This window comes from Manis javanica, chromosome 16 (assembly GCF_040802235.1).
Source record: "Manis javanica isolate MJ-LG chromosome 16, MJ_LKY, whole genome shotgun sequence".
NCBI classification, from domain to species: domain Eukaryota; kingdom Metazoa; phylum Chordata; class Mammalia; order Pholidota; family Manidae; genus Manis; species Manis javanica.
Window position 1 is genome coordinate 48,558,751 of NC_133171.1, and position 14,133 is coordinate 48,572,883.

General features: G+C 55.4%; 1 protein-coding gene across 5 annotated transcripts in view; it reads left to right on the forward strand.

The window, feature by feature from the left end:
• TFEB (transcription factor EB) overlaps positions 1–13,867 on the forward strand; it is a 56,698-nt gene extending 42,831 nt beyond the window's left edge. For all 5 annotated transcript variants that reach the window (XM_037005129.2, XM_017657067.3, XM_017657065.3 and 2 more), the window contains exons 2-9: positions 7,303–7,519; positions 7,597–7,851; positions 8,323–8,400; positions 10,092–10,212; positions 10,313–10,369; positions 10,904–10,979; positions 11,604–11,751; positions 12,732–13,867. In XM_037005129.2, coding sequence (XP_036861024.1) covers positions 7,325–7,519; positions 7,597–7,851; positions 8,323–8,400; positions 10,092–10,212; positions 10,313–10,369; positions 10,904–10,979; positions 11,604–11,751; positions 12,732–13,220 — 1,419 coding nt within the window. In that variant the 5' untranslated portion in view covers positions 7,303–7,324 and the 3' untranslated portion in view covers positions 13,221–13,867. The remainder of the gene's footprint in view (positions 1–7,302; positions 7,520–7,596; positions 7,852–8,322; positions 8,401–10,091; positions 10,213–10,312; positions 10,370–10,903; positions 10,980–11,603; positions 11,752–12,731) is intronic.
• Positions 13,868–14,133: the final 266 nt, after the last annotated feature.

Genomic DNA, 14,133 nt, shown 5'->3' on the forward strand with positions numbered 1-14,133 from the left:
CAGGAGGCATGGACAGAGTGAATGCTCATGGTTCCATCCTTGCGGAGGCCTCCACACCCAGCATCCCACCTTTGGTCACCCAGCTCTAGGGTAGCAGTGACCCCAGCTGGTAAGCCCACTTGACTGCTGGAAAGACTGAGGCCAGGCTCTGACACTGAGTCAGATCCAAGGCTTATGATATCAAGTTCCCATGACATCTTGTGGGCAGGATTACTGGCTCCTGGGAACCTCATGACCCCTCCCCACTCCCGGCTTTGGGTCTGGGCCAGCTGATGCCTCCCCCAGGCCCTGCAGGAACCCATGCCCACCTTGGTAATTTTGAACGGCCTGTCCTAAGACATGGGGATTGTACGGACATTCTTGTTCATTTCCTAGTTCATCAGGCCTTCCTTTGCCACCTCCTGTGCCAGAGGGGAACTCAGAGAAGACAAAACAAACCCCAGTCCTGGGATCTTCCCCTCTCTTCCCTTCTCAAGCTGAGAGGTTACACAGGAGGTCCGGGTCTTTCGCCTGCCTCTGGGAGCCTTGGCACCCTGCTCAGGAGGCCTTCCTATAGTGGTCAGTCTGATTTCCCCTCTGCCATAACTAGGGATCTCCTGCACATTGGTGGTTTCTAACAGACTGGAGCAGAAGAAAACTTCTGACCACAGAGGCACAGAATGTAATAAATGACTTAAACAGGCATCCCGGTCACTGGGCTCGCATACTTTGTTGTTTCAGCCGCCAGACATATGTTTTTCTGGGAATACAGGAAATTATCTCTGCCCTTTGAGGAGGGGTAGAGATTTTCTGCTTGTGCTTGGGGATTCCAGACCATTTTATCATCCCGGGCACCTTCTGGCCCCTGGACTGGATGAAAGACATCAGCTGCTAAAACCCTTTGATTGTAGGGGGGCTTTTTCAGTGGGAATCCCTAAAATAAAATATGGCAATCTGCACCCCCGGTGCATGACTGAGGCTAAACCCTAAACCCTAGGATTAGAGCTATGGAGCCAGACCGCCAGGGCCCAGCCTCGCCACTCATTGGCTCCGTGCCCCTTGGCAGGTGACACCCTCTCTGAGCCTGTTTCCTCATCTGTAAGGGGGGCTGCAGTACTGGTATGTCATGAAGTGTGATAATTATATAAAGTGCTTTGAACAATACCTAGCCTGTAGTAAGTACTCTATAAGTATTAGCTATTAGCATAAAATATTTTTCTCTGATTAGAAAGATCCATATGTTCATTCTAGAAAAAGAATAACATTCCAAAAGGTAAAAAGAAAAAAATTCTTCATGATTGCATCATCCAAAGAAATCAGTACTATTTTTTTTATATTTCCTCCCAAGATGTTTTTCTATTCATATTTCTTCACGGTGATGTTCAGATTCTATCTACGATTTTGCTCCAACATTTTGTCACTTGACATGTTACCATGTTACTTACTGTAAACACAACATTCCACCAGGAGGAACACAACATGATTTATTTAACCATCCTTTTGCTGGGCATTGAGATGATTTTTTATTTATTTTTCTCTAAGATTATTTTTGGTTTTTCTCTATATAATGTGATAGGTATCTTCAGGCATAAAAGCCTTTTCTGCCTTGCGGATTACTTCTTTGGGCTAGTGGATATTTTTTAAGGCTTTGACACATACCTCCAGATGGCGGTTCCAAAGAGCATGTACCCAGGCGCACTAGGGCAGCAATATGGAAGCAGCCTGGTACCAAAGGCATTTTAAAGTCATAGCCACACTTGGGTGGAGGGTAGGAGGGTAATTTGTTTAACTCTTATTTTAAATTATTTAAGGTCTGTCCTCATACTTATGTAAATTGTTAATGAAAGTACAAACACATACAGAAAAGTGTATAAATGGTCAGTAAGCAGCCAGATGCATTTTCATAAACTCGACACTCCCCATGTCACCAACACCCGCATCAAATTACAGAACATTCCTGGTCTCCCCACAGCCCAAGCTCTCCTGTCCTCAAGCTGCCACCTCCCAGTCACTCCCATCCAGGGGTAACCAGGATCCTGACTTCCAACACAGAAGATTCACTTTGCCTGGTTTTGAACTTTATATACGTCGATCACGTTGTATGCATTTTTGTGCCTGGCTTCTTCCGCTCAGCGTTCCATCTGCCGGAGTCATTTGTGTAGCAACAGTTGGCTCGCCATCGTTGCTGGGTAGCATTCCAGTGTATGGATGCACCACAACTTCTTTATCCATTTCTCAGCTGGTGGATATTTGGGTGTTTTCTGGGTTTGGCCCTCTCTGCAGTACTGCTGGGAACGTCCTGGTGCATATCCTTGGGGGAGATATGTATGCTTTTCTGCATATACCTAGGAATGGAGTTGCTGGGCCATGGGGTATGTGTATTGTCTGCTTCCTGCTCCAGTTTTGAAAGGATCACCCAGAAGGCAGAAAAATCCCCGGGGCAGTTCGGACTCCTCAATTAACTGAAGAGCACTGTTTGAGGGACACTGCATGAAGATTATGCTCCCTCTGAAGGCTCATGTCTGGGGCTGTAGTGGAAACTGAGTCGGGCCCTGGGTTCTGGCCCTCCAGCTGCAATGGGCGTGTGACTTCTGCCTCTGGTGGCCACTCAGCGTCCTCACCCAGGGACCTCAGCTGGCCTAACAACTATCGCACTGAGCAGGGCGGGGCTTGGGGTAGACTTGGGTGGAGCTGAGGGGACCCCATCTTTGGATATGACTGGTAAAACCCCTAGAAGCTTTCTTGCCTCCTTTCTCTTTGTATTAAAAGACTCACACATGTAGCACATATTCACATCATAAGAGTTAAGTGCCTCCAAAGTGGAATGAGAGTCTATAAAAACCCGTGCTTATCGCTCCCTGTTCTTCCCACCCTCTCCCCAGAGGAGTGTTGGGGGAGCCCAGAACAGAAGTTCCAGAGTGAGGGCTATGAGCCAGGTGACCTGGCTCAGATGTCCAGTCTGCTGCTTACCTTCTGTGTGACCTTGGGCAAGTCACTTCACCTCTCTGTGCCTCATTTCCTCCCTGACAATTGGGGGCCAATAATAGTAATCCCCTCATAGGGTTGTTGTGAAGAAAAGGTGAACTAATACTTGGGAAGTGCATAGACCATACCTGACCCCTGCAGGGCAGGCATTTAGGACACCTTCTGATCCTTCTAGTCTTTTTTACCTTTACCCATTTCCTGCCTGAAGGGGCTCAGGCTGTGCATTTCCTCTGTGGTTTTCTTCTCCCACTCAATGCCATATCTTTGAGATATCCTTTCCTATATATGAGGCTTTACTGTTCTGGGGTCCTCCTTCTCCTTGTCTGTCCCTCATGGAGTACAGAACTTTCTCCCCATCTCTCTGTCCACATCTTCCCCCAGGAAAGGTTCTGGGCATGTTTATAACTGAGGTGTAAATGGCTGGTGAGGGAGGGCCACTCACAGGCCGGTAGGAAACCAGCCCTGGCCCTGAGCAGAAAGCGCACAGCTGTGGAGGGAAGCTGGGCATCCACACCGTCAAATGCCTGAGGGCCTGCTAGGTAAGGCCCACACACTCCCTGTGTCTCCTGGGATCCTCAGGAACCCCCGAGGCAGGTGCTGTGAGAGGAAACCGAGGCAGAGAGGCCAAGCAGTTTTCCCAGGCACCCTGCTGGTGTGGACTTGAGCCCAGCTGTTAGGCTGGGAAGCTCAGCTAAGCCACAACCCAGACTCAGCTTAGGGCAGAGGTAGTCAGGTGGGCAGTTCTGGTGAATGGTGGCAGGATGGGGCTGGGGGCTGCTGAGGGTGCAAATGGGGACAGCTGTCATCACCTCAGCTAAAACTGCATCCCTGCTGCGTTGTCCATGGGACCAGGAAGAGGCAGGGATTCTCTGGGGCGTCAGGTCCCCTGGTCTCCTCAGGAGGAGGGTGTAACCTGGGGGTGGGCGCAGGGGACAAGGTTCTTTGGGGAAACACTGTAACCCTGTGTCTGTACACTGTGTACTTGAGGCTCCTGCTGTTACCGAATGCATGCACAAAGGGCTCTCCCCAGCCTGGCGGGTCTGGAAGTCAGACGGCAGGGAGGGACCCGAGGCAGCTGGCTCTGCAGTGCCCTCCTCTCAGCTCTTCCTGATCAGCATGGGTGCTGGCGGAGGCTGTGAGTGGCCCTTAGGCCTTGAGATTGGGCAGGTGTGCTTGGGGGCTCAGGGAGGGGTGGTTAGCGTGCCCAGGTCTCTTCTAGACCACCCATCCACACTTGGGCCCCCTCAAGGGCCTCCCTTAATCCGACACAAACCCACGCAGATCACCCTCAAAGTGACCCAGGCTGGTGTGCCAAGGGCAGAGGCTGAGACTCCAAGGGAAGGAGCAGCCTTGCTTGACAGAGGGGATGGGATGGGACAGGCCAAGGCTGCCGACACCTTGCTGTTCACAGTTCTCCAATGTCCCCTCCCAGGATGCTTACACAGATCCCAAGCAGGTGGTGGGGATTCCTGTGTCCATTTTACAAATGAACAAACTGAGGCTGGTGCAGCCAGTGAGAAGCGGAGCAGGGCCTCGCTCCCTCCTGAGGCAGAGCCAGCTCTGGCCCAGCCCAGGACGGGCGCCCAGCCTTTGTCAGAGGAACAAGGGGCTCGTTCTCCCCTAGTCCTCCCATGCCGGCTGGCACTGCCAGGCCCAGAGCCATCACCCTAGGGCCTACTGAAGTCAGATTGTTCCTGAGTGGGAGGGGCTCCCCAGCGCTGGTGAGTGTGTAGGGGGTGCAGCTGCCAGGGAAGTAGGCTGGGCCAGGGTCAGAGCCCCAAGGTCTGTAGGACTTCAGGGGGTTGGGGGGCTGAAAAGACAGGCTCTCCCTCTCTGGGAGCACAGGGAAGGTGTGGGGTGGAGGGTGCAGCTGGCCCTTGCTACAGGACAGAGAAAGGGGGAAAGGGGAGTGTCTGCTCCTTTCTCCTTGGGGACTGTCCTACTGAGAGCTGGATGGAGAGACCCCAGGGGCTGATACAGCCCCTCCACTAATTCCTGCCTGGGGGCAGGGCTGGGAGGAAGGAAGGTGAGGGAAGGGCCACATACAGCAAAGCCTGAGGCAGGTGGTGCTATCCTACAGTGTAGGGAGGATGGAGGGGCCCCGGGCTGGGTTAGGCGGCCTGGGCTCCATTCCTGGTCCTGATCAACCGGACATGCAGGCCGGGACAAGCTCCCTCCCAGCTGTGCCTAGGGTCACGGTGGCCTCAGACCCCCCAGCAGGGGTTGGGAGCCCCACTGCCTGGGGTTGGGCCTTGCTCTGTGTCTGCCACAGACACTTAACCCCCCTGTGCCTCTGTTTCTCCTGATCTGTAAAAGGAGGCTAATAATCCAAACTACCTCTTGGGGGTCTTTGAGGTGAAAGTGCTTGGAACAGTGCCCAGAACACAATAAATGCTCAAATAGATGCCAATTTTTACTATTTCCATGATCCAATGATTTTCACTGATTTGCCAGTTCCTCCTGCTAATACCGACTTAGGCTGGTGTCTGGCAGTAGGCAGAATGTGTCAGCCCGGGCCACCTGCAGAGGTCTGGGTCTCCTTCTTAGCAGCTTGGGGCACAGCTCTGGCCTGTTGTCCACACTGCAGCTGACTCCACCAGGCTTACCCATCACTCACCCGCTCAGCCTACCAAGGGCCATGCACTGTGCCAGACACGTTATTTTCATTTAATGCATTCACCAATCTTCTGAAATAGAAACTGTTTACAGATAAGGAAATAGACCTGGAGAGGTTAAGTGACTGCCTGAGGTCATATAGCAGAGAAATGGCAGATTTGGGATTCAGGACCCTGTCTGCCCTGTGTGACAGTGCCTGCTCACCTACCATAGAACCTCTATGGGGCCTGGGCACCTCTTAGAGAGTCTCCTCTCATCTTAGCTGGGAGGGACTTTAACAATAGCCCCATCTAACCCTTTTGTTTTGTGCACAGGGCCACTGAGGCTCAGAGAGGGAGAGGGGTGTGCCCAGGGTCACTCAGTGAGCTAGGGACTCAGTTGCAGGACTCATTCTGTCCTGTCCTCTCCCCTTCTGGAGTGGGCTTAGGGACTTAGTTCCCCTGTTCCACTGAGACCCATCGAAAACAAGGGCTGATGTGCTGGGCTGGGGACAACCTTCCCTGGGCCTTGAGAGGCCCAGGTGCCCTGAAGCAGCCCTCCCTGCACAGGGTTGTAATGGCCTGTGGACTTGCCACTCGCGTTTATGGGACTGTAGACTCCATGAGCTCAGGGTATATTGCCAGTGCCTGGTTCATAAATAGTGATCATTCCCTGCCCACATTCAGGGGGCATCTACCATGTCCCAGGCCCTGGGCTAGAGGCTGAAGGCACAGCAGTTAACCAGACAGACAAAATGCCTGCCCTCAGGAATTTACATTCCTAGTGAGAAACAGACAATGAGTGGGATAACTAAGCAAAATGCTTAATACTCAAGATGGTGGCAAGTGCTAGGGAGAAACATAAAAGAGGAAAGGTCTGAGGGAGCATGTTAGGTGGCAGATAGGGATTTTGCCATTTTAAACAGGGTGGTCAAGGGAGGTCTGTGTAAGGACGTGACATTTGAACGTTGGAGGAGGTAGAGGGATGAGCCATGGTGCAGTTGGGAAGGGCATCACAAGCAGAGGGCAGAGCAAGTGCAAAGGCCCTGGGGTAGGCGTGTGCCTGGCATGTTCAAGGGACTGCTGGGGCTGGTGGGTGTGGCCGGAGCAGGTAGAAAAGGGGAGAATAGGAGATGGGGTCAGAGGGCACCAGGAGGTGGGGACAGATCACACAGGGCCTTTTATGGTAAGGATTTTGGCTTTACTTGGAAGTGGGAGCCCTGGAGAGTTCTGAGCAGAGTGAGGACGGGATCTGGCTTAGGTTTTAACAGGATCACTGTGTCACTGAGTTGCAAATAGTATGTTGCAGAGCAAGAAAGGAGGGAGTCTGAGCATGAGGAAGTCCCTTCAGGAGGCTGGATAAGGCGTGGTAGAGGCTGGGCCCACACTGGTGGCAGTGTGGCGGTGGGAGAGGAGAACGTATTTGAGGTCAGATCGGACAGGATCGCCATGTATCATGAGAGGAAGAGAGGCGTCAAGGTTGACGCCAAGCTCTGGGGGCTGACCAAATGCAGTGAATGAAGGAGAGGGAGGCTTCACTCCTGACCTAGGAACCAGGAAACTTGGACTCGAGTCTCAGATCTGTCACCCACTGGCTTGGTTACCTTGGGCTAATTACTTCCCCTCTCTGGGCCTCAGTGTCCTCTCCTATGTAGTGGGTGAGACACTCCTTACCCTGGGCCCTCCCTAAGGCCTAGAGCTCAGAAGAGGACCTGTGCCTCACAGCCCTGCCTCCTGTTCACAGGGAGCCAGTGCCAGCAGGCGCCATGGCCTCGCGCATTGGGCTGCGCATGCAGCTCATGCGGGAGCAGGCGCAGCAGGAGGAGCAGCGGGAGCGCATGCAGCAGCAAGCCGTCATGCACTACATGCAGCAGCAGCAGCTGGGGGGACCCTCCACCCCCGCCATCAACACCCCCGTTCACTTCCAGTCTCCACCACCGGTGCCCGGGGAAGTGCTGAAGGTAGGGCCTGCTCCCACCGGTCCCCTCCCACCCTGGTCCCGGGAGCCCCTAGAGCCCTTGCCTTCTTCTCCACCCAGGTGCAGTCCTACCTGGAGAACCCCACCTCCTACCACCTACAGCAGTCCCGGGACCAAAAGGTGCGGGAGTACCTGTCCGAGACCTACGGGAACAAGTTTGCTGCTCACGTCAGCCCTGCCCAGGGCTCCCCCAAGCCCCTGCCAGCTGCCTCCCCTGGGGTGCGGGCTGGACACGTGTTGTCCTCCTCCACTGGCAACAGCGCTCCCAACAGCCCCATGGCCATGCTGCACATTGGCTCCAACCCGGAGAGGGAGGTGAGTGAGGTGTCTGCCGCCAGCAGAGCTGGTCGTCTAGTGTCACACTGTAGGGACTCCTAGTCAATGGCAGAGGCAAGGCGCTGCCCTCAGGAGCCCCAGTCTGAGGGAGACACAGCCCTGCCCTTGGGGAGCCCGTCTCACAGGGAAAGCATCACCCCTACATCTGAGAGCTCTGCTAGGGACACACAGGAGACTCACGGGAAAGCCCAGTACAGCTGCAAAGCCATGTCTGGACAGAGGATATGTAACACTGTGTGCCTGGGCAGCTTGGTTCCTTGGGAAGAGCCCTGGCCTAGGCCTTGGGGGCTGTGGGACTTGGATAGCTTATCTCTCTGGGCCTGTGCCTGTTGAGGTGAGCAGGTTGGGTGAGGTGGGCTCCAGGGTCCCTTCCAGTCAGTGGCTGGCCCAGGGCCCCTTCTTCTGCCCTTCTCCCAGTGGGCCCTCCTCAGACAGACTTTTCTCTTTCAGTTTGATGTCATCGACAACATTATGTGTCTGGATGATGTCCTGGGCTTCATCAACCCTGAAACTCAGATGCCCAACACGGTACTGTTGGCCGGGGTGGGGTGGGGCCGGGTGTCAGAGGAGGGGGCAGAGGCCCCACAGTGGCTCCGAATCTGGGGAGAACGAAGTATGGGTCCTCACCCAGGCACAGCCAGTATCTCTCTGCAGAGACAAGCATTGTCTCCATCAAGTCAAATCGTGATAAGGGTCCAGGGCCAAGCAGAGTTATGAATCCAGAGATGTGCCTCAGCCTATGTGCATGATGGAGCTTCAGCAGGGAGAGGTGGCTGAGCAGGCGGGGAAGGCTTCCAGGGTAGGGGAGGGGCAGGTGGCACTGGTGTTGGGCCTCAGCACTGGGGAGGCCTGGGAGGGCAGCGGCGTGGCCACAGGAAGGCCTGGAGCTGCTGAGTTCCTTTGGGATCTGGGGCTTCCCCCTCCCTGCCGGCACAGGCCTGTCCCTCACTCCATGGAGGCAAGTGATACGGGGTTGACTTTGTCCCCTCCCTCTGCCAGCCTCCTGGCAGTGTGAATGGTCTCTGGGCCTCCTGGGAAGAGGTGAGGTAGCAGGTGGGAAGGAGCCAGGCTTAGAATCAAGAGGCTGTGACCTTGGGGAGTATGTTGAGCATGCTGAGCCCCAGTTTTCTCAGCTGAAAAACAGAGATGCCTTCTACTCCCAGGATTGTGGGAAGATTAGATAAGACAAGAATTTGGGGGCTGGATCTGCACAAGGGTGACAGATACTTAGACTCAACAGGTAGAATTGTGGGTGTTCCCATCCCTCTTTTGGAGGTCCTGAACCTCAGCTGCTCACTTCTACCCCTTGGGCCTGAGCCACTGAGGGGAAGTCCCCAATTCATGAGGTGGGGAGTTAAGGAATCAGTCCTCAGTGCCCACTGTTCTGTTGACATGCCCAGTGGCTCCACAGGGGCATCAAGGGCTGGGAAGGGAGGACATAAGCATCTGGTCCCTTTAGTGGTTTCTGTGTACCCTGAGGGTACTAAGCCTGTGATTTGCTCTGCATGTTTCTGTGGCAGGAGCTGGGGAGATCTTTCCAGGGCTCAAATATGTCCCTGTCAGCCCTCTGCTTAAGCCCCCACTGGCTGCCCATCGCAAAATCCCAGAGTCTTTGCCTGTCAAACCCTGTTCTCCAGGGTCCAGCTGCACCTCCTGCCCTGCCTGGACCCCACTCGGCTCCTCCAGCTTGAACGGCTTGAGGCCACCACACTGCACCAGTCCCCTTCCTCAGCCGCTCCCCTGCCCCCCTACCCCCCAGCCGGGTGCCCTTCCTCCAGTCTCTGCTCAGGGCTCAACTCAGTTTCCACGCCCTCCAGAAACCTTCCAGAAACTCCAGAATAGATTAGGTGCTCCTCCCCTGGCCTCCTGATGCCTGGGGCAGAATCATCCTGTTCCCCAGTCTGATCACTCTCTACAGTGGTTCTAGCCACTCGAGGGGGACCGGTTGCTCTTTGAGGGCAGGGACTTCCCCTCCTTCAGCTCTGGACTCTGCAGCCTCTCAGCGGGAGCTGCTGGGTGACAAGGCCCAGGGTGAATTCTGACATCCTTGGTGCTGGCTGAAGGACCCCTGAGAGCTGCCACTGTGGTCCGGGCGACACCAGGACAGCTTCCTCCAGGACGTCCCTGGAATGGCTGTTTCTAGGACGCTGGACCCTGGGGAGGGCCTCCCACGGAGAGGGAGCTGCTCAAGGGGTTTCTGTCCCTGCCTCATTCCACAGCTGCCCCTGTCCAGCAGTCACCTGAATGTGTACAGCGGTGACCCCCAGGTCACAGCCTCCCTGGTGGGCGTCACCAGCAGCTCCTGCCCTGCCGACCTGACCCAGAAGCGAGAGCTTACAGGTACCACCTCCCTGCCTCCCTGTGCTCTCCCTGGCTCCCTCCTCCTCCCTTGTTTTCTCCCTCCCGCCCAGCTGCTTTCTCCTTCTCCCCTGGCCTCCAGACGCTGAGAGCCGGGCCCTGGCCAAGGAGCGGCAGAAGAAAGACAATCACAACCTCAGTGAGTCCCGCCTACCTGCCACTCCGGTCCTCTCACCTGGGCTAGCTGGAAGGCCACTTACCTGCTCAGATTCTAGGAAGGCTTCTCTCCACAAAGCCTTACGTCCTCGCCTTGGGGTGACTGGGTGGGCTCAGCACTGCCCTCCTCCTGCTAGCCCTCTTTAGGAGGGGGTGGGGAGGGGCTCCAGGGAAAAGATAGTCATGAAATCCCCAGTACACCGAGTGAAAGAGCTTATCAGATTGTTTTCTTTAGGGTGTGGAAACTGAGAACTCCTGGGAAGGAATCTGGACAGCAGGGGGAGTCCTACCCTAGGCGGCTCTGCTGTGTTTACAGCCTGCCCAGGGCTGATTTGCCTGGAACTGCCCCTTAGTTGTGTCTGGCCTGCGCCTGACCCCCTCACCCCTCTGGAAATCCCATTCTGTTGGTCACCCATTATTTCCTAGAAGGGCTTGGGCACCCCTTGGTGGGCTTGGCCCTTTTCCCTAGGGGGTCCTCCTCCCTTAATTTGCTCCTTCTGCAATTTGTTACCTTTAGTTGAAAGGAGGCGGAGGTTCAACATCAATGACCGCATCAAGGAGCTGGGAATGCTGATCCCCAAGGCCAATGACCTGTGAGTGTCTGGTGGGGGAAGGGTAGGGGTCAGGGTGGGCAGTGGCTGAGGAGCAGGATCTGGACCCAGCCCTGTGCTGGTTGCCAGGGGACAGGGATGGGAAGAGACTCCTTCGGTGCTGCCTTCTCAGAGCTTGTCATCTATGTGGGAAAAGAAGATCCTTCTCTTGTCCAAATCAGGAAAGCTCAGGACAGGTGGGCAGTTGTCCTGGAAGTAAGGCTGGGTCAGGAGGTACTTACCAGAGGAGAGTCGCACTGGGGATGTGTGGCGAGGGTACTGGACTGGTGCGGAGGTAGTCCAGAAGTAGGGGTCAGGAGCCGAGGACAGGTATGGGTTTTGGCCCAGGAATGGAAGGCCTAGGGAAGGAGACTGCTCCACGTTGCTTGGTCCCATGAGATTAGTGAGGTGGGTGTTGGCAGGAAAGTCACTAGGAGAGCTTGTTCTTGTTTAGCGTCCTCTGTAAATAAAAAAAACAAAAACCCAGGTCTGGGGTTTGTGGGCAAAGCTGGGATAGGTGCTGTGGGCTTCAGAAACCTAAGCAGGGTTTACTTACACCCACCAAATGTGTGGTAAATACCAGGCCAGTCCTCTGAGCCCGCACCTCTGACTCTGCCTGGCCTGCAGGGATGTGCGTTGGAACAAGGGCACCATCCTCAAAGCCTCTGTTGATTACATCCGGAGGATGCAGAAGGACCTGCAGAAGTCCCGGGAGCTGGAGAGCCATTCTCGGCGCCTGGAGATGACCAACAAGCAGCTCTTGCTCCGCATCCAGGTCTGGCCCCTGCACTTGGACTTCTTGGGTAGCTTTGACTCCTGACCCCGGTCCTAGCTTTTGACCCCAAAGCAGTGCGTGCACTTCTGAAATTGAAGACAGGAATGACACCCATGAGGAGAGAGGATGTATCAGTCAGGATGTTATGGTTTAGTGACAAATAATCCCCAGCAACTTTTAAGCAACAAATATCACTGGAGGTTCTGTTCAGTGGAATCCTCATTCTGGGGCCCATGCCAACAGGCAGGCACATGTAGAGCGGGCTCTTAAAGCCATGTGTCACTTTAAAGGTGATGCTTGTCACTTATGCTCACAACGCCTTGATCAGGGCAAGTACGTGCCTGCATGTAACCTCAAGAGGGCAAGAAAGTGGAAGCCTGCCATGCGTGGGAGGCAGAGAGGTGGAACTATTCAGTGGCTGGTGCTAAGAATCATTGTGGGGGCAAACTAAAGTACAGAGACTTGGGAGAGTCAGTTCTACCACCTGGGTGGAGAGTTCTAGGCTCTTGGTTAAGGGCTTCTGTCCTCTGGACCTCAGGCTGGTCATCTATACCATCAGAGTGATTGGATTGCAGCTCTTAAACTTTCCTATTTTTCAGAGTAGAAAATACAGTTTGCATTACAATCCAGCACACATAGCCACACTCAAAGTGAAAAATCAAGGTTTCATGAAAGAAGCCTCATCCTTAAGAGATGGAGTGTATCCTGATAATTCCTATTCTAGTCTGGTCTAGGCAAGTCTAGTTCAGTTAAGAAAACAGAGCTGATCAAGACTCACTGCAGTGGTCTCACAACCCACTAATGAGTTGTGACTTGTAGTTTGAAAAAACACTGGTCTAGACTCCACAGTTACCTATGCTTCCTTCCAGCTGAGACATTTTGTGGTCTTGAGTGCCCCAAGGTGGGGGGCTGCAGCGGGGGCCCGGGAGGAGCTGGTGCCTCTGGATGTGTCCCCAGCCCTCTGTGCGCCCCACCTACAGGAGCTGGAGATGCAGGCCCGAGTGCATGGCCTCCCCACTGCCTCTCCTTCGGGCATGAACATGGCTGAGCTGGCCCAGCAGGTGGTGAAGCAGGAGCTGCCCAGCGAGGAGGGCCCAGGGGAGGTCCTGCTGTTGGGGGCTGAGGTCCCTGACCCTGAGCCAGTACCCATCCTGCCCCCCCAGGCCCCGCTGCCCCCGCCAGCCCAGCTACCACAGCCACCATCCCCATTCCACCAACTGGACTTCAGCCACAGCCTGAGCTTTGGGGGCGGGGTTGATGAGGGGCCGCCAGGCTACCCTGAACCTCTGGGGCCAGAGCACGGCTCCCCATTCCCCAGCCTGTCCAAGAAGGATCTGGACCTCATGCTCCTGGACGACTCACTGCTACCACTGGCCTCTGACCCACTCTTCTCCACCATGTCCCCTGAGGCGTCCAAGGCCAGCAGCCGCAGGAGCAGCTTCAGCATGGAGGAGGGCGATGTGCTGTGACCCTGGCTATCCCCATACTGGGGAACAGGGACAGGCCCAGGGGCTGGGAGGGCCAGGGCCACCTCCCTCCCACCCTGCAGGATGCACTTGTGTGTGAAGTAGCCACCTGCCCTGCCTCACTCCTCCCTGTCAGCCCTCTGTTTGGACTTAGTGCCTGCTTGGCAGCCTGCAGCATTGGGAGAAGCCCCCTGCCTGGTTCAGTACCCCCAGGGGCAGCCCTCTTGATGGGGCTGAGCAGGAATAGGCCTTCAACTGGCTCAGGAGCTGAAATGCAAGGAAGGGGGGGACAGGGTATGCTAGAGGGAAGAGGAGGTCCTGGGAGGGTCCTCTCTTCTGAGCCTGGTCCCCTTACCCCTGCCCCATCCCTGCCCCGTGCTGGTGAAGGATACATTGGAGCAGGGGGTTCGGGAAGTTCCTTCTCTGAGGCAGCGACTGGTCCAGGGGGTGCCCAGGCCTGCCTTTCTGGGACTTAGGTGGCAACAAGCCCTTCCTCCAGTGTGGCCCCCCACCCTCCTTTGGTGCTAACAGCTCTCCACCAGGTGGTGTGAGGGCGGGCGTGGCCAGAAGAGGGGGCGCTGGGTCCCGGCCAGAAGAGCAGCTCCCCTCCAGGCTCCCCACTTTGTGCCTTTAGTAAACACTGCTTTGTACCTGCTTGTCCTGTCTCTTTGGGGTGGGTCTGGGGCTAACAGAACAGGAGAGGTGTCAACCCAATGGACTTCTTTCTGGACTCAGACAGAGTTCAAATGCCCCCGATGGGGGTCAGGGCCGGGGTTACTGAGAGGAGGGAACAAGCCCATCACCTGGTCCCCACAACTCCCCACCCCTGCCCCATGGGAAGCTGGGGATACAGACCTATTTAGCGGGGCTTGGATGCTGATGGAGGCACTTACCCTCCTTGCGGCCGCAAGATGGC